Source organism: Populus alba, chromosome 2 (assembly GCF_005239225.2).
Source record: "Populus alba chromosome 2, ASM523922v2, whole genome shotgun sequence".
NCBI classification, from domain to species: Eukaryota; Viridiplantae; Streptophyta; class Magnoliopsida; order Malpighiales; family Salicaceae; genus Populus; species Populus alba.
In genome coordinates, this window is record NC_133285.1 from 16,556,108 (window position 1) to 16,576,262 (window position 20,155).

Here is a 20,155-nt window from a genome sequence, read left to right on the forward strand (position 1 = left end):
CTTTCCTCAAATTAATTAAAAAAAATACAAAAATAGAGAAACGATTTTTCTTTTCTTTAAAGAACTATAAAAGGCCCATGCTTCAGTCTATCTCCAGCTGCTGCTGCAAAGCAACGTTTTCGCCAATCTGCGCATGGAGCTGCCATGTTTAACGCGAATTTCCCACTGCCCTTGCTGCTGCTGTCCATGATTGTCCTCCCGAACCCATCTTCTCCCATCACCTAGAAGACGACTTCAAACCAGCAGGTAAAAACTAAAAACCTCCCATCTTTTTTTTCTTCTTTAAATCCTTCTTCTTCGAAAAGGATTTTTTCAAGTGCAAGTAATTCTTCTTCTTACTGAGAAATGTCAAAACTATTAGCTCTTTAACTACTGATAGGAAAAAAAATTTAACTTGATTTTGGTGTCTGATTTTTTTGTGGGTAGATATTAACTTGTCAATTCAAGTCTTACTGTCTCTAATGTTGTTGATTGATGGGAACTTCTGCCATGCTGATTTTTTTCTACTGTTCTATGGTGGGTTTGGAAAGTGTAAAATGATGAAACTAGAGCCTGATTGATATCTGAACTCATTCTTTATGATCATGAAGCAGAGATGGTTTTTCTGCTGTTGTTGAAAAAGGGAGCTGGAAGCTCCAATTTTCTTGGTGGGTTTCGGACAGGATACAATTACCAGCAAAAATTTAGCTTGGTGAATGTCAAGTTAAAATGGGCGAAGGATAGAGTATTGGATGCTGTAGTGGCAGATCAAGGAGATCTTAAAGCAGCTTGCATACTTGTTTCGATCATCTCTTCCGCTCGCGGATGCCGCCTCCCTATATACCGGCTTAGACTGCATCGTGGGCAGCTTGGCCTGCCTCATGATCTGAAGCTCTCTACATTTATCAGGAGATATCCTAATATTTTCTGTGAATCTCATGTTCTTGATAGTGGAGGCACTCGTGTTCCCTGCTTTCAGTTGACTGCTGAAGCCCTAGATCTTCGCCGTGAAGAACTTGGAATTCTTGAGCAGAATCAAGTTGATTTGGTTGAACGGCTATGCAAACTGCTTATGCTTACAAGGGATAGGACACTGCCATTACAAACCATTGACCAGCTGAGATGGGACATGGGATTGCCTTATGACTATTTTGATTCTTTGATTCCACTTCACCCTGGTTTGTTTTCTTCAGTTCGCCTTCCTGACGATCGCGTTGGCTTGAAACTCCAAGTTTGGGACGATCGCCTTGCTGTCTCCCAGTTGCAGAAGAATGCTGCTCTTCAACAGAAGGAAGAAGACATGGAAAATGGCTGCTTAGCCTTTCCAGTTGGCTTTACAAGGGGCTTTGGATTGAAGAGGAAATGCATGGAATGGTTGGAAGAGTGGCAGAGACTTCCATACACTTCACCTTACTCTGATGCCTCAGATTTGGATCCACGAACAGATGTGTCTGAGAAGAGAATTGTCGGAGTTTTTCATGAGCTTCTCCACCTTACTGTACATAAGAGAACGGAGCGCAAGAATGTAAGCAATCTTCGCAAGCCACTGTCACTGCCCCAGAAGTTCACGAGGGTGTTTGAGCGACATCCTGGCATTTTTTACATCTCAAAAAAGTGTGATACTCAGACTGTGGTTCTTAGAGAAGCATACGATCGGCGACAACTTTTACATAAACATCCTCTTGTTGATATCAGGGGAAAATATGCAAGTATGATGAGAAAGGGATTTCTGGATAGAAGCAGAGGCTTATACAAGAAAACAGCATCTTCTGGTCCAGAGGAATCAATGATTGTTCATGGTGATGAACCCACTGATAGTTGTGAAGAAGATTTAGGCTGTGATTTGCTTTCCGAATAAGTCAATAACCCAATGCATGATCCCCTATGAATCCTGCAGACTTCTTCATTTTGATTTCTACTTTGAGGAGATTGTTTTTTAAAATTCTCAACGATGAATAGTATAGTTATTACAGATCACTATATTTTTTATTTAGAATGTTTAGTTCAATCGAAGCAGCGACATGGAAGGAGGGGGCTTGGATGGAACTGATAAGTGGATGAATCAGTGGCTTTTCCTCTCATATTGTCCACGCCACCAGCATGGTTTCTGAACTCTGCCGTGAGAACAGGTCATATGATCTTGGATGTGGCCATGGCGGAATCCTCTTCTTTATAACAGCTATACGTCGCTGCAGCTACAGAAAACATGTTCAGCACCTTCATCCAGAGAAGGTGAAAGCTGATTTCTCTCAGGCTGATCCTCATCCTGGAAACCTTGCTTTTCACTTATCTGTTATGGCTTTGGCATGATTGGAGAGGTCAACTTAAACACTGGAGGCTGCTTCAACTTTTCTATGCAATTTATGATAAAAATGCAAGAGGCATGCTTTCTATCTTTTGACACTGTTTCCCTGTACAGAATGAAGACCCCAATTTCAACGCAAACTAGTTGCCATCTTCTACTTTCATTGCCTCAAATTGTTTTGGATGTTCGTGTAGAATGATTATACTGAGATTCGATAAAATGAACTCACCATCAATTTTGAAATCGGACGTCTGAGGAGAAAATTTGCCCTAGTCCTGTTCAGCTGACACTTTATGTTGTTAAGAGTAAAAAGTCTCTCCTTTCAGATCCAATTACACGAAATAACAATACAAGTCTTACCATCTAACTTTTCAGCTCTAATTACACGAGATCCTAATAAAAAATATTGAGTAATTACGCAATTTAAAATGTTTTTTTATTAAAAAAAAAAATATATTTTTATAATTTTATTTTTAATATCAACATATTAAAAACAAAAACATTAAAAAAAAAAAACTCAATTTTAAGTAAAACAAGAAAAAAATCAAATTTTTAAAAAACACAAATGCAGTCCTAGATTGATGGAGACATCCAGATGATTCTTCCACTCTTCTAGCGCATGGATGTTAATAATATTTCTTATTTTCACCTTGACTCTCCTGAGCATGCTATTGGATCATCCGCTTGATATTGACATCAAGATTCATCCATGCCATGTGATTAGGAAGCGCTGCAACTGAGCATAGATAAAGGGCAGCTAAGGGTTCTGCTTTGATTGTAATGCCCAAATGGCCACAAACAACACAAAACGATGAATGGGATCTTATCCTCGCTTGATCTAAAAGTTTAAACTTCAGATCTTATAATTCTTATCCAACGTGACATTGAAGCAACACGTTGATTGGGGTAGTGGCTCTGTAATGGGGTACCAGGTGGTTGCGGTGCCAGCTCATCTGAGATGGTTTTGGGTTTTGATAGGCAGTGGGGGCGGCAAAGATTTGCCGAAACAGGCCGACAAGGATGAGTTTAGTTGGTGAGATACAGATGAGGAAAAGGAAGAAAATACACAGCCAGCCTATAGAAATTATGGAAGCGTTAAGGAAAACAGCATACACATTTACTAAAAGGGTGCTCTTGAACATTTTGTTGAATCCAAGAAATATACACCTAGCAAGCTAGATCAGACGGGGAAGAAGATTACAGACCTGCTCTAAGATCTTAATGAAAACTTGTTAGCCATGCTTTTAATGTATATAACGAAACATGATAGGGACAGTTGCTAGTTTGATGCCCCTGCATGACAAAAGAAAAGAAAAAAAACAGTTAGTTGCATGACATAATACGATATTGAGAAAAGATTATAAGTCATCACCATATGGTTTTATCTACTAAATCTATCATCATGATTGCCACATTCCTTTTATTTTCCCTTATTCAGACAACCTGCGGTCTTGTGGCCATTATGGAACATGAGAAGAATCAAGCAAGATTACAGAATTGTGTTTTTTTATAATTGGAGTATGCATAGCATGGTTTGAACTTCGCTATTCTACAGGGACCTTATGAATCAAGCTGCATCAAGCAGAGCATTAATTCATTTCGTACCTGATGTTTTAGAAGCAGAAACTCCTGTCCTTCTATGGCCTTTGTTTTCATCTCTTGAAAGTTTCAATGACCTCAACTTGGATGATGACCTGAGGGAATGTATCAATGGAGCCTCGTCCTCTTCCTCCTCATCCTGCTTCTCTTCTTCATCATGAGCATCTTCTCGATCTGAACCACTAATAGAATCCTCTTCTTCGCTTGAACTGTCCTCATCAAACAATCTCTTTCCCTCAATATTACGCCGCTTTCTTGGGCGACCACCGCGTCTCCTCTCTTTCTCATCTGCAATGTTCTATTGTTATTAGCACCATAGTACATTTGCAACATGAAATTGAGAAGAAAAAAAAGGCAACAATTTGATTAATCTCAATGCAGTTACAAGGTGCTTAAAAACCAACAAGCACTAAATAAAACCAGCCTTATGTAGAGTTTTCACTCATGGAACATGTGATTCAATGAAGAGGACTGCATTAATTAATGACAGTTACTTCCATTCAAAATATAACCAATTTCAACGCAGCAGCTAAAAAATGTACTACTGATATTAAGTTGTTGTTGTAAGAACAGAGAGAAATACCAAAGGAAAAAAATAAAAATAAAATAACTGCTTGAATATAGTAAGATTTACCAAGCAGCAGGACCAAATTAAACAACAGACTAAAGAAAATGAAAGCACCAGAAGTAGAAAAGGCTACAGATACAAACAAGACACTGTCCCCTCAATCCATCATAAAATCCAAGAATCTTGCTCGGCAAAATTAATTATTCTTAGTTTACAGATCTTAAACAAAGCACCTAGATCTTGAAAAAATAAAAAGATCTGGCACCTCACAAGGATTTCCATTAGTCCAAGGCAATCAACGACTCAATAGCACATAAACAAGTACCACTGCCATTGCCATCATCATTATCAATGCACTACGCCCCAGAAAACAAAGAGCTCCACCATTTCAGAATTAGAAGACATAAAACTAGTGGAAACCTAGATGTCCATACCACAGTTGTCTAAATCATGATCCAGTTTGTAAGATCCTCTGATCTTACCATCTCATAGATGGAAAATTATCTGAATCACATAGAGAACGGCTATTTTGGTGGCAGCATCATTTTGATTCCAGTAGTTTAGTAGCATCATTGCCATATGATGATTCTACCAATTTTACATTTGAAAGGCAAATAGACAAAACAGGCCAAATCTTGTGAAACCCAACAAGCTCGTGTAAATAAGACAGAGGCCTTACAAAACAAAATATAGAAGCAGTACCATCAAAGGAACTGAGAAATTAAGCCTACAGTCCAGATGAATAATAAAAGAGCATGCTTAAGAAGATGTCTACAAGGTTGGATCCTATTTTTTTTTAATTCATATTGATTCCAAACTTCCCATCTTCCCACTTCACTTTGACATTCCCTTGCATCTTAATTTCCACTCTTGTGCTTTTTATTTATAAGTGTATATTTTCCTCAAAACAAGAGTTATTGGCTGCCCTTTGATTGAGTAAACTACATGTGTTTTTTCCCTTTCATTTATTAGATTTGGATTACTTTTTTTTTTCTTATTATTGTTGGGTTATTGAGATGATTAGATACAGGACAAAGCAATTGCTTCTGCTAAATGCCTTTCTAATTGAAACGGGCTCTATTTTTCATATTTCTGTTTTCCTGTTGAGAAAGAGAGAGAGCGCAGAAGACAAAAAAGAAATTAGCATGATTAACATAAACATGGTAGCCTATTTGGATTAGAAGAAAAGTGAAGAGAAGCGCTACCTGGCAAACCTTCATTCTTCACATACTTCTCTCGCAAGCTGTCAACAAATGTGTGGTAAGGACGCCAGCCACTAGGATCTTCATCAGTATTTATATTCTCTGTCCGGCTCTGGACATCCTTTAGACTATTTGTAAAAGAACATGTTAGGGCCAGTTTGTTTCTATCCATAAAACAGCAATCTATAAACTATGACCAAATAATTTGCTTTTGGAGAAGAGAGGGGAAAGAACTATTTAAAGTCTATGGAAAATGCATCTGGATGGCAATGTCAAAGAAAGTAACTCTTACATTTCCAGGATGTCAACCACAGGAAGCTTGGACACAAAATGAAGCACAGCACCTTCCAGAAAAGAGAGCTGTTTTGGAGAATCTAAGAAAGCATATTCAATACCATCCCTGGCGATTTTTAGAATATCAGATCTATGCTTGTTCCGAGCAGCACCCACGAATGTCCCAGATAGTCGAGCAGCAAGATCCTTGCATTCTATAAGAGATTTGCTGGTGAAAGACTCATCATCACTTTTTGAAAGATCCACCAGATGCCGATCATAGGCCTAGTCAAACAAAAAAATGGAAAATAATATAAGCATCAACATCTTGGCATGCATTCATGCATGTGTACCCACACACACAAGACTTCTTTTGATGCAAGATATCCAAGGACAACAGTTTTCTATGGATTATCCTTAAGTTTTTAAACATTGAAGTTCAAAATATGACCTGCATGAGCACAAACTTTGAAAAACGATATCAAGAGGCACCTTCAACAAGGTAGATATACAAGAAATTACCTGAAATATATTAACTAATCATAGCATGTTAATGTAAAAACACCGACACAAGCATAAATAACCAGGGATTTGAAAGGAGAAACCACGCATAAAATAAAAGAGAACTAATAGTCATACATTGTATAAGAAAGCATATGTGAAGAACATGCAAGAGAATAACCAGAGAAATCATTTTTCATTAACAAAATTACCGCATCTTAGACCCAAAGTGATTCCCCCAACCATAAAACACAAGTCATACCCTTTTCAATGCTTCTAGGAAAATGTCTGGAAAATCATCATTCTTCTTTATGATGGTGATTAGATGCTTGACTATCTCTGCAACACTTGTTCCATGCATCACAAAGTGAGAAATGATCTCCGGAGTAAGATATTCCTGCATTAAAAATACAAGATCTAGTTAGCAAACTATGAACTACAGATTGCAGATTTTCACATGCTTGATTATGAAATTTTGTCCAAATGTGAAAAATGGTAGATCATCAAAATACATTTCTGTCACCCAGACCACTCACTACACACATTTGTATCACTCAAACAGCAAGCAAATTACAGCCATTGTCTATGATATTTATTCAACAAACCTGTTCATCACAAGCTAAAAGTAACAACTATCTTTACAGTTTAGTAGTATACACACCCTGGGAACTGCACTGCTAACTACCAACTTCGCTGAAGCAATCATAACTGCATCTCTGTTTGTCTCCTCAATGTACTCCTTGTTTGTCTCTTCATCTTCTGTCTCATCTGTGAGATAAACATTGGAGATAAATAACAGGGGGAGAACAAAATACAAAGCAAGCATCCAACATGAAATTATTTATGGATCATGCTTTTAAGCGTCGATGTTGAATTTAAGGTAACCAATCCAGTGCAGACTTCTAAAGGTGCTATCCACAGGATTATGAACCAGAAATCATCACACGAAATATTTAGCAAAGCTGAGAGCACATAAGAATTGAGTCACCTGAAATATTTAACTGTTGTTCACAAAGTTTCCAGAACCTTTGTAGAACAGATGTATCTGGACAATATCCTAAATGTTCCAGCTTTGTTGAAGAAAAATTAGTCTTTCTGAACAAACACCATGCTTCTGCAAGTATAATACAAACCTGGGCATAGTACATCAAATTGAAAGTTAAGTCATTCCAAAAACATGCAATATATATTGCCAACAGGTCAAAAGAAGCATTTGGATAGTCATGTTACAAAAAATAATTAGCTTACTCTACAAGCAAGCTGATTTCCACATTTATTCCCTTCCTTATCTTCAGAAGGGGTTCCAAGAAAGTATTCAAGTTCCTCAAACAAGGCATTGCGTTTAAACAGTAGAGAAGTTAACGAAGCTTCAGAGACAGTTTCACTGTTTACAATTGACTGCAGACTCCAGGCTACATGCAAATACATATTGAGCAGAAGAAAACTGACAACCTGGACAAGCAAGAGAAATTATTAAATACAAGGAAGAAGAAAATGAAAAGCACAAATCATATAATATAATATTGAACACACCTCATCATCCACATTTCTGAAACTGTGGAGAACCTTAACAATATCTTCATAAAAGCTCTCAATAGGTACAGACCATGCCAACTGAAGCTCATATAACCTTTTCAAATTCACAAGCAGAGAATATTCATCACCATCCTGCAAATTTGAGCATGTTACATCTCATCCATTTTAGCATCATCAAGAAAGTAAAACACAAAACTGGAAGTTTTCTACCGCTGCTTCTTTCACTGCAGACTTAAGCTTATTAATGAGTTCATCTTCAAGATTCTTCAATTTATTCAGAGCATAATCTTTCAGCTCTCCTTGACTTTCGGTGGAACAGAACTTGATAGCCTTCACACAAGATCTAAGTGCTTCCTTGTCACCGTGTATAAAAAATGACTGTTTCATGAGCTGAAGGACATTTTTGAAATTCTGAAACACAAGACAATCAGTGGTTACTCTCTAACTATCTTCCTAACAGTATCAAAGAGCTTGCATTTGGAAAGAAATGCAAACACTCACACTCTCCTGTCTCTTCAGGGAATAAAGCCCTAGGTTCATATGCACAATGATCTCAACCAATGATGGCAGTTTTGATTTGTCGGCCATGAATTTGCGCAGAAGTAGCGGGTAGTTCTTCATCATGGCGATAGTTATGTCCCGTCTATTATTTTCAAATATTTCCTGACATGTAAAGCATACTCTATGTTAAGCATGGCATAACTGCAGAAGTGAAGCATACTCTACGTTAAGCATGGCATAACTGCAGAAGTGAAGCATACTCTACGTTAAGCATGGCATAACTGCAGAAGTGAAGCATACTCTACGTTAAGCATGGCATAACTGCAGTAGTGCTGCAAATATCAAGTTACTGGAAAGAACAACTATCTTCAAAGGAAAAGGTAGCTGGTAAAAGCAGAAAAGGAATGCAAGTTATTGAAACATGAATGGACCACACATGAATTATGACAACTTAGCTTGCTTAAAATCTCAGCGCTGATATGTTTTTGCATAAATAAGTATCAAACTAGAATTTCAGAATTTTGGAAAGTTACTTGCATGAACAAAACTATTAATCAACTGAATTTAGAGTTAACAGAGTACCATAAACAATCACTTAAAACTGACACAATTTTTAAGAGACTTGATTTAAAACCAGAAAATTACACACTTTCTGAGCTTTATTGTAATATTGCTTTCGAGTATCTGATGCTGGAACAATCCTCTCTCCCACAGCCTTTCTGACAGATGCAGAAAGAAGTCTAACCAAATTTGTAGCATCGTCATCAGTAAGCTCAATTAATGGATTCGCATCCAGGAGCATGGAAATAATACACTTCCAGTCCTGCAAATGAAAAATGAATTTCCTTTATATTAAGCAATTGGAACTGTACATTCATAAACAAATTGTAGCATAATGTTTCTTAGTCATTGCCAGTAAAGTGCTCCAGGTTTATAAAAGAAAAGATTTTGCATCACAAACAATTATCCAAGAAAAAGTTTCATTATCCAGAAACTTGTCAAATGCAGAATAAAATTATAATACAAATTGGGCAGGAGTCAGTACAGGTGAGCCCACGCCCTATACTTCTCACAGGTTAAGTCAGAAATTCCACCCCAACCCATCACGATCCTACTCCTTTCCTCAAACACAAGTAGAATTCTAAATTTCAAGAGTAATAACAACATACCTTCATTGCTTTCATGTACTCCCAAACATCATCAATAACATAGTTACTGAGAATTGGATCTGCTGAAAACTCCCTCAAAATCTGCAACATTCTGCTAAGATGAACCTCAGAAGAGCCATCATCACTGCCTGGAAAAACAACGTTATGAACACTGGTTTATGGAATTTTGACAAAGATCTTATCAGAGTTCAAATAGGAAAGAAACCTTTTGAGCTAGATTGAGAGTTGTTAAATTTTTGTGCAATTAGGTGATCATACACCAATTCTCCTATGGCACGCCTGATTTCTGCTGGATCATCAATAAGTAAATCATATAACGGACCCAAGTCATCATCAGGTAGGAGCTGGTGCCTGCAGGACACAAAAAGCAAATTTCCAGTATAAGAGCCATTAGCATTGGATTTCAAAAAAATCAAAGATGTGTTTCTACATGCACATGTGATGGAACAAAAATTGACAGACAGTTACCTAAGTAATTGTTTTACAAGTCCTATGGCACAAACAGCTACAGAAACATCAATGTCATCAGCAAGCTCAATCATCCGGTTGGAAAATCTTTCAGTAAAAAGACCGAGAGTGGGCACATTATCATCCACATCATAAAGTTTTTTTAATGCTTGAACAGATGCTTTTCTGACACCTGCATTCTTCAAGTGGCATTATACAAAAAGAAGCAAATTATGACTGTTCAGCACATATCAAAAGACACTAAATCAAACCAGTTAAGATTACTTACTTTATCATTTAGTGTCCATCCAAGATACTTTAAGTATAAATCCTGCAAGAAAAGTGATGGATAGGACAAAACCCATACACCAAGAGACTCAATGCATGATGTTCGAATATTAGGATCAATATCACGGTACCGATGCACGAATAACCTTCAAAAGGCAAGGAATAAGACAAGTCAAAAGACTATTTTAATAAAAATGTCAATATTGTGAAACAGGAATTTGATCAATTATTTTCCTACTCTAAAAGTAAACCATACCCGGTAAATATTTTGCGCATCAAGTCCTCTAGTACAAGTATCTTATCATGAGTAGCTGATAACCTTTTATTTAGGGACTCTAGACGAGGTCCTTCTATTTGTTTCTTCTTTTCTACATTTAATTGTCTCTGAGTAGTTTCTCGTTGTAAGCCAAGCGCTTTAGCTACTGTTATGAATGACGCGACAAGTTGGAGACCCATCAAGGATGCAACTTGACGGTAAACTCTTGGTGGAGTGCTGATTAGAGTCAACACAAAGAAAATGTAACCAAAAGGGGCTGCTTCAAAAATTAAACCACAATTCCGAACTTCATAAAAAGATCAGTACTAACCATGACAGTGCTATTATATAGTCCATGCATTTGTCGAACAAAACCTTATCAAACAAAGGCCCATTTTGGCACTCAGTAACCAAATTGTCCCAGAATGTGATGAGGTTATCTTTGAAGTGTTTGAAGTCCTTCCTCTTTGAACTCTGATAATCTTCAACTTCACCCTACAGTTTCAAAAGTAAAGTGAGTGCTCTAAACTTGTCTTCCCAAAGCATGAACTTAAAAAAGAAAACCCCATCGAGCATTTTTCACAAAAGGTTCTAGGAAAAGGTTGGAAACTATAAGATAATGGGCATAATGAAACAAGAAACATATTAAAATAAAAGATGTAGCATACATTTCTTGCAAGATTGACAAGAGCAACGACAACATCATCAACATCAGTCTCATCCAGCAACTCTTTCTTGATACTGTACTTGGCTCCACATGCCTGAACAATCACACAATTTAACAGTCACAAGGCTGGGGAGAGGCCTGCAGCACTGAAATTGAACTTCATAGACTATTATATTAAGCCTCATGATAAGATACTTGCACATTTGTATCTGTCCTCCTTCATCCTTATTTTCCAAACAAAGAGATTTTAAAAAATTCCATGATTACCTCAAACAGCATCGTCAAGAGCTCAACCATTGCAAGTTTTGGATCCTTCTCATATCGCTCAACCCAAAGCTTCACCGCCTGAGGAATTTGTACCCCATTCCCTTTAATAACATCTGCAGCAGAACAATATTCATGAACACACACACACACACATATATATAACAGACCTCCATGATTAGCAGAAACATCTAATATTGTTAAATAACGTCTAATATAAATTTCATCACATCAATTAACATGAAATACAGAGTTCACGGCATTGAAGCAAACTGAAACCATAATTATCAAAATTAAACAAAAATAGGAGCCAATTAATCACCTATCAAGCTTTGGTCGGGATTGAGGAGGACGGCGGCGGGAGTGTCATCCTTAGCAGCACGATTACGCTTGGATTTAGGGCGAACCTCTTCGAAATCATCCTCGCGCTCCTCCACCTCCTCACTTGTTCTCTCCTCGGTCGCGTTCTTAGACCGATTCCTCTTCTGTTTAAGCAAATTAGATCAAAATTAGTGCCTAAAAGTAGCAGGTGGAAGTGCAGATCGGAAGAATTGAAACTTACAGAGCGGTTTCGGGAAGTTTCGGGGTGGTCCTCCATGACCTAGCTAGGGTTGGTGTTTAAAAATTCTTGAAATTATTTTGTTGTTGTAGAGTAGAGGGGGAGATGACTGTGTGTGTCTTGTTATCCCGCCAAACGAAATCAGTCCGACATTTATGGCATCTGACTGAGTGTTTTGAGGCCTGTGTGTGTCCCACTGTGACTTGTGTGTGTGCGCGCCCCCGCACTGAATCAATGCTCACTCGTACTGACTAGCTAGCTGCTACAACGTGTAGCGTGCGTACGTCATTCTATTAGTCTCTGTTATTGTGAATTAAAAAAATAGATGTAAGAAAAATAATTTTAAAAAACATTTATTTCGTTACAATTATTTTAAAATTTATAAAATAAATGAAAAAATAGTTTGTAGTTTAAATGAAAAGTAAGTTATTTTAATTTTTATATAAAATTAAGTTTTGAAAAGAAATTGTGAGCGAATTATGATTAGTACTTAAAAGTGTATTTTTATCAAGTTTTTATATCATCATTTTGCATTTGTAGTATCAATAACTCCTTAACTAAAATATATTTTATAATAACATATCTAATAATATAAGATATTTTTAATTTATGATAAATTTTCATATTAAATGTAGGCATATCACATAAATAAAAGGATTGATTGATAAGTTTAGGTACTGAAATTGAAAAGACAAAGAGATGGCCAAATTTAGAAAAAGAGATATTAGTGTAGTCCAAACTGGAACATTGTTCGGTAATTGGGTTATATCTAGAGCTGTAGATCTCGGATTTAGGTCTATTTTATATGAATGGAAAGGTAAGACATAGACCTATAACTTTTATGGGAGTCCGAGATTTAAAAAGGTCGTTTTCAAGTCCAAATTATAGTAACAATGGAGAAGTCTGAATCTGTCCTACAACACAGACACTGTTTAGTATTCAGCTCATATCTCGAGTTCTAGAAGTCCAAATGACCTCAAAAAAAATTCTAGAAAAATAAGACAATTTCCTATAAATTTTATGAGTACAATTGTTCCAGTTCTGATGTTAGCAATGACGTTTTGTTCAGATAAGGATTTTCACCAAGTCAAGAGTTAGTCATCCACTCAACAATTAGTCATCAGATCAATAATTCTAAATTTTGGCCTATAAAAGGAGGCATTTGCTATGCATTTAAGAGCTTAGTTGTTCAGATCAAGAACTTGCTCTTGCTCTCTCTCTTTATATTTTTTTGTAATTCTTAAGTTTTTCTTTCATTTATATCTTGTTTATACTTTTCATTTTCTTTCCTTTACTTAGTTAACTTGTATCTTATTTATGTTCTTATTTTGTTTATTTATGTTTCTCTTCTTCATTATATTTAGCTAAGTTTATTATGTCAAGATGAAAAGGTTACACTAATGGTGTAAGAATAAGTATAATGTAAACTCAACATGGACCTTAATGTTTAATATTAGCATGTTTTATCTTTTTATCTTACTAATTCTTAATACCCTGCTTGTTAAATGGTTAATCTAAATTTGTGTTGTATAACACTTGGTACAACAAATGTTTGGCACTCTCATAGTCTAACCGTATGATATAATCTACACTTGTGCTATAAAAGGACCTTGATTTGTTGTTAACATAAGTTAGCATCATGAATTCCTGATAATATTTAAAAAGTTTGGTGTTACTTAAATAAGATGATTAATATGATCATGTTAATAATTTATAACGAACTATTAGTAACAAATCATCCGATTGGAACCTCCTTTGTGTGTGGTTTCAAGTTGAATAATAAGAGTTTTTAAAAAATAGATTTAAGCTCAAATTTTTTTTTTTATTTCAGGTTGATTTCGGGTTTTGGACCGGTGTTTTATGTTTTTAGAGGTTATGAATTTGATCTAACAAGGTTCCTAGGTGTTTTGGGTAAAAAATGGGTTGAAAATGAGTTTTCAAGTAAAAAACAAATAACCCTGTGTGGCCGCATTCTAAGATTTTCAGACGACGCGTTGTCTATTTTTTCAAAGAAACTAGGGTGGACGATGTGTCCTCCACTCCATTAAATTTTTAAAAAACATTAAAGGCCTGCACGCATGGTCCTAGGCTTGCAAGCCTGCATGTTGGCATTTTCTTGATTAGGTCAAGCACTAGGCTTGGCTTACCATGCCTAGCATCATCTAACCTCATTTTATTTTTTTATATATATTATTGGATTTTTATTTTTAATTTTTTAAAATAATTTTTATAATTATTAAATTTTAATTAACACCCCTTCTCTATGATTTTTTTTGGATATTTTAGCCTTTCTTGAACAATGATTATTTTTTAATTATATTGGGTATGTTTAGTTTTTTCAGAAGTTAATATGATTCATCTGTACTTTTTTATATATATTTTTTATAGATGAGATATTTTTTATAATATTTTTAATATGTGCAACCTTGCATAGTAATTTTTTTTTTACTTTTATTTTGTTCAATAAATTTTATGTGTGTCAATCTCTATTACAAATTGATTTTCATAAACAAATTAATTACACACAACTAGTTAAATGATTGTGTTGCAATATTAAATATATTTTTTTTTATCTACATTGATATCTTAAGTTTTTCAATTATACTTTTATTTATCATTGATTACTTATTTATTTACACAATGGTTAGTGGTTTATTTAATTGTATGCGTTCAATTTACATTTACAATTTTTTTATGTAAAAAACTGCATTGAAAATTTCAACATGTTCAAGTTTATTTGATCATCTATTGTTGTTTTAAATTTGATCTTTATTCTTATGATTTTTTTTTCTTAACTCTTTTATAAAAGTTTTGTTCTTTTTGAATTTTACTCTTCAATTCAATATTGTTTGTCTTGTCCTCATTAATCGATTTTTTTATATATATGTTTTCCCATTTGCTATCATTTCCTCTTTTTTTGTCTAATATGATTTAAATAAAATCAATTTATTTAGTTGATCGAGACTAAAACAAAGTTTGCGACACCAAAATATTTTACTGAAAAATTAATATAACTCTAATATATATATTACCAGAAACTAAAACATGTGGGGAAAACACTATGAATTGCTATAATGTTTTCCCATATAGTTTTTTTTTTGTTGTTGTTGGTTTTTGGTGTTAATATTATATTATTGCTACACTATAGCTAGCTGCCTTGCTTTTCCTTTGGGCTTGGAAAACATTTGACTTACATAAGCAAGATCATGATGGTGCATTAAATACTTTAACAATTTACTAGTCTTTTCTCTTTTCAATTGAGTCTTTTCTTCTTCTCTGCAGTTGAAAGAGTTGTTTTTTGTGCAGGTTTAGAAAGGTTTTGGATTTTTTGAAGGCTTAAAAAGGCTTGGAAATGATTGAAAAAACAGGCCAAGAGACAACGAGTTTACACAACTGATTTTCATGTCTTGGGAGCTGTGTTCAGCAGTGGCTTAGGCATATGGATAAAATATATGCATAGCTAGCTACCCTGTATTTTCTCTGGGCTTGGAAAGCATTTGACTTGCACAGGCATTGATTTTGATCTTGGCTTCGCTGTAGAGTTTGTATCAGGGCCTGCATGTCCATTAAGAATCATTATGTATTAAATGAATGTGACTATGGCATCATTGTACACATATATTTGTCCTCACTTTGGTTTTCTCTGTAGCATTAAGAGGGTTGCTGCCATTTGTTCCTTGATTGATATGTTAAGTGACTTATCAATTAAAATTAAAATAATGAGTCATCTAGATCTTTGATAATCACATTTGTAATCTCCTTTGTAATAGCTTGAGTAATGTCTTTTTGAATATTTGGAGAAGTCAATTTGTTATGTCTAGGAGCTTCACTGAAAGTAACTTTTTTAATAGCTTCATTATTTTCTGGAAAGGAAATGCAAGAGTTATGGATAATTTCATCAAAATCAAAACCCATTTCAATTCATATAATAAGTATGTTGATTAAATTATGCTTAATCATTTCTAGATATTTAATTGAGGAATAATGCCTAGTGTCTATGTAAGAGGAACAATGCTTGAAAAACATGTTTTCTACTTGATATTTTACTTACAAACAAATTATGTGAAAATATTAAATTTCAATAAACTACTCTGACAATGCAAGAGATGTCAAGAATAGTGGTTTTGCATAAATATTAATTTATTCCTTTATAATAAGAAACATTTAATTGATTAAATTAGCAGATTCAAATATTTATTTTGAACATATTTATATCAAAACCCTTAAATTATCATAAACCCTACTATTTCTAATAACTAATTATAAAATAATAAAACTAAAATTAGACAATGAAATAAATAGAAAAAATGAAGGAAATTTACCTAAAGCATAAAGCCAAAGGCAAAAGAGGTCAATTACTTAACTGTATTTTGAAGAGAAATTTGCATATGGGAGAGAGACAGGGAATAATAACTCAAAAGAAAAAAAAGACTCTCGATTAGTTAGGGGAAGAAAAAGAAAGAAAAAGAAAAAATTTAGGATGATGTACTATATATATATATATATATATATATATATATATATATAAGTCAACAATAATAACTTTCCTTCCATGTATTAACTATTCACCAAACTGTTATATTAATATTTTCATATAAAAAATATTAAAAAAAATTAAGGGGTAATTGCCCATTTTTGTCTCATGTGGCTCCGCCACTTCTTAATAAGATAAAATTTGAGTTGCTTTATATTTTTTAAACCCTTAATTTTAGTCTTTAAGATTTTAATTGCTTTGTATTTTTTTTAATTTTGTTTCATTGTTGTATTTCCATGAGAATGCTTTTTTATGAGCTCATTTTTTGATTGCCTTCCTTTTTTTTGAACTCATATACTTAGCAACAATTACATCTTTATTTCTCATTTCTTATTTATCTTTGTAGCTTACAGTTACACTTATCTTCTGCTATAGAAAAAAAAATTAGTGTGGTCTTAGGTTCGAGCCCTATGGTTGCCAATATTCATGATCACTAGAGGCTTACCTTATCGTTAAATTCAGGGCCCGTGTGGATTAGTCGAGATATGCATAAGCTGACTCAAACACCCCATGTGAATAATAATAATAAAAAAACTAGCATTCAATTAATCAATGTTTTCTTATCCAGCATTGCAAGCACATTGGACGTCTTCATTGTGTACTTTTTTATTGCAACCTGTTGTTCATTGACGTCCATTTTTCTATATGTACAAGGCATAAAACATTTAGCTCTAGGCACTTTGTGAGTATCTGAGTCATTTTACGTGTATTTTAATTAATTCTATGAGTCTTGAAATTATGGTCATATAAGCCTCCAATGTCCTTGAGAGAACTCGAACTCATGACTATTGATGAACAAAAACAATGCCTATCCATTTGAACTACCCTTCAGGATTCTCTAGGCATTTTTATTCTACTTGGATTTAACTGCCTTTACTTAACTTTTGCAATACACCAACAACTTCATGAATTCCATTTCTTTTGCTTCATATTATTTCTAATTATTTTATTACTATTTATTATAATAATTAGAATTAAATTTTACTTAAAACCCCAGCAACATTACACGTGCAAAAAAGCTTGTGTGTGTGTGTGTGTGTGTATTGCGTTATGAGAGGAGGTCAAATGTCATCGTAACCTGACTTCCTCGTCCCTTATGTTAACCTTGCTGACTACTAATTTCTAATTATTTAACAATTGATCATGGGTTGTAGAGTTTGTATATATGGTTAAAAAAAAGCTTGGTGCTTTTATGGAGATAAAAAACTTAAAGATGATCATATATAAAAATAACTATTATTTTTCTTTGATGTTATGTTAGAATTCTGTATAAATTTCCAACAAAAATATTCTATCCGTTCGTCATTTATGTTGACAGTTTTCATTTTTTTAATTAATATAGATATTTAGATCAACTCGTGCGCATCTCGACTAATTCCATTGGTCCTGAAGTTAACGACTATATAAGCCTCCAATAGCCCTAAGATTTGTGGGACTTAAACTAGTAATCTCTATGGAGCAAACCTAAGACCTGATTAGTTAAGTTACACCCCTCAAAATGATATTGATAGTTTTCTTGTAGTGAATGGAGACCAGCTAAGGTACTATCAACTAATTATGATAATTTTAATATAATTGTTTACTAATCATTTTTTTTATTAAAATTAACACTCACATAGCATAAATAATTTTGATATAACTTAATGGAGATACACTTTAAATCAACAACATACAAAATATGTTAGCATCGTGGATGCGAAATGTTTAGTAAATATATTTTTTAATTAGATTTACAATTTTAATTTCAAAAAATATAAATAAATCAAATAGGATTTTTTATTAAAAAGAATATAACTTTTAATTTAATTTTTAAATCATGTTGAAATTTTAAATCATGTTCTATGGACTTAAATTCTTATAAAAATTGGTAGGTTGGCGCTAGCCAGGATCAAGATCATGTTCAAATTAGGACCATAAGTTTATGTTTCATAATCTTTTTTATTTTTCTTATTACTTTTGGATTCTTTACTTGATTAGTTTTGAGATTTTCATTTAATTCAGTTTTTTATTAATTAATTCTATTTAGCTACTATTTAAATAATTTCGTACACTATTTTTTAGAAAAAGTTAAGAATCACTGGCATTGAGAATTTATCGAATTAAAATTTTCTCTAATTTTAAGACTTAAATAACTCTAATCATTCCTTTTGCTATACCTTGCTTCAATTCTAACTTGGATAAATTAACTTGGTTACATGTTAAATCTATCAAGGGTGATTATTTTCGACTCGATTTGATTTTTTTTAATAATCAAACTGATTTTTTTAAAAAAAACCAAAACTGGTTCAAACCGACCGGTTTCGGTTCGGTTTTTAGGACAAAAACCAGTTCAAATTGGTTTGGCTCGGTTTTTTCTCCTGTTTTTTTTTGTTTGGGTTTGGTTCAGTTCGGTTTTTTCAGTTTCAGGCTTATAAAATCGAAACCAAATTAGCCAATTTTTTTAAAATACTAATCGGTTTTTTTTTCATGGTTTGGTTTTTTCAGTTATTTTTTTTTTCAATTTTCTCGGTTTAATCAGTTTTTTGGTTTTTTTTCTCATCCCTAATCATGACTCATGAGGAGCACATGCGAATATATATATTTTTTAATGTTTTGTCTTAAAAATATGGTTGTTAACAGGAATAATTGATAATTTTTACTGAAAGAAATATCAAAAAATTATATATAAAAAAAACACAAGCAAAACCAATTTCTTTACAACTTTTTGGGAGTTTTGCATTACATTTTTTTTTTGTATTTGTTAAATTGTTTCTCTTTTCAGTACAAATTAATTAATATATCCCCGTTCAACTTTCTAAAAAATAAAATAAAAATTCCCTCTCAATTTGTTCAAACTATCAAAATCTTATTAAATTTTATTGGTTAGGGACGGCATCTAACATGGATACCTGCAAGGTCAACACTATTGCTTGTATTTCCATATATTGACCTCGATTTCCCATTTTGCATATGTTTATTAACAAGGGTAATTATATAACCTAAAAAATTTAAGTTATTAAAAAAGATTTTAAAATATAATTTATATTATTTTTTATTATATCATCTCAAATGAAAATTCTTTGAATTTAAAACTTATACAAATCCATACTATCTTATATTTAATTTTTATCAAATAAATAGAAATGATATAATTTATATTATTCTTTATTTATTAGCCATAGGCACCACATCTTGAGCTCAATCTCTTCCTCCATGGAAAGGTCCCTAATGATTTCAGAAAGGTATCTCTAGGAGACGACCAACGAGCAAAGTGAGTGAAGAGAAAGAGCAAGACAAGGAAAGAAGTAATAACAAGTACCAAGCCTTGATGTCAAGGCTTCCGAGAGAGAAAGGACTTGACTGGCAGCATGACCCTCTCTTGCAGCACCAAGGATTTTGGTTCCCACCTGAGCATTACAAGAAAATACTAAAAGATATTAGTCATGTGTTTTTCCTATGAATTGAAGCAGTGTTTTTTAAGAAGAAATTAATTGATTCTTGCTATAAGATAAGTTATGAGCAATTTGC

The 20,155-nt window shown here is 33.7% G+C and overlaps 2 protein-coding genes across 4 annotated transcripts; one reads left to right on the forward strand and one right to left on the reverse strand.

The window, feature by feature from the left end:
* The first annotated feature begins 18 nt into the window (after nt 1-18).
* On the forward strand, nt 19-1,956 carry LOC118042671 (protein WHAT'S THIS FACTOR 9, mitochondrial). Of its 3 annotated transcripts, none has more exons than XM_035050382.2 (2): nt 19-246; nt 531-1,956. In XM_035050382.2, exon 2 carries the CDS (start codon nt 596-598, stop codon nt 1,835-1,837), a length of 1,242 nt encoding a protein of 413 aa, XP_034906273.1. In that variant the 5' UTR covers nt 19-246; nt 531-595; the 3' UTR covers nt 1,838-1,956. The 3 variants fall into 3 exon arrangements, with proteins under 3 accessions (XP_034906273.1, XP_034906272.1, XP_034906271.1); XM_035050381.2 differs by having other exon boundaries at nt 20-246; nt 591-1,956; XM_035050380.2 differs by having other exon boundaries at nt 21-246; nt 594-1,956.
* Nucleotides 1,957-3,379: 1,423 nt separating this feature from the next.
* On the reverse strand, nt 3,380-12,348 carry LOC118042665 (sister-chromatid cohesion protein 3). The gene is made up of 22 exons (XM_035050372.2): nt 12,118-12,348; nt 11,878-12,040; nt 11,559-11,671; nt 11,293-11,385; nt 10,956-11,119; nt 10,625-10,861; nt 10,370-10,514; nt 10,102-10,280; nt 9,839-9,984; nt 9,634-9,761; nt 9,114-9,287; nt 8,465-8,626; nt 8,174-8,374; nt 7,961-8,095; nt 7,676-7,879; nt 7,416-7,560; nt 7,089-7,195; nt 6,690-6,824; nt 5,946-6,211; nt 5,657-5,781; nt 3,890-4,171; nt 3,380-3,577 (listed from the first exon to the last, which is right to left on the reverse strand). Exons 1-22 carry the CDS (start codon nt 12,151-12,153, stop codon nt 3,564-3,566), a joined length of 3,354 nt encoding a protein of 1,117 aa, XP_034906263.1. The 5' UTR covers nt 12,154-12,348; the 3' UTR covers nt 3,380-3,563.
* Nucleotides 12,349-20,155: the final 7,807 nt, after the last annotated feature.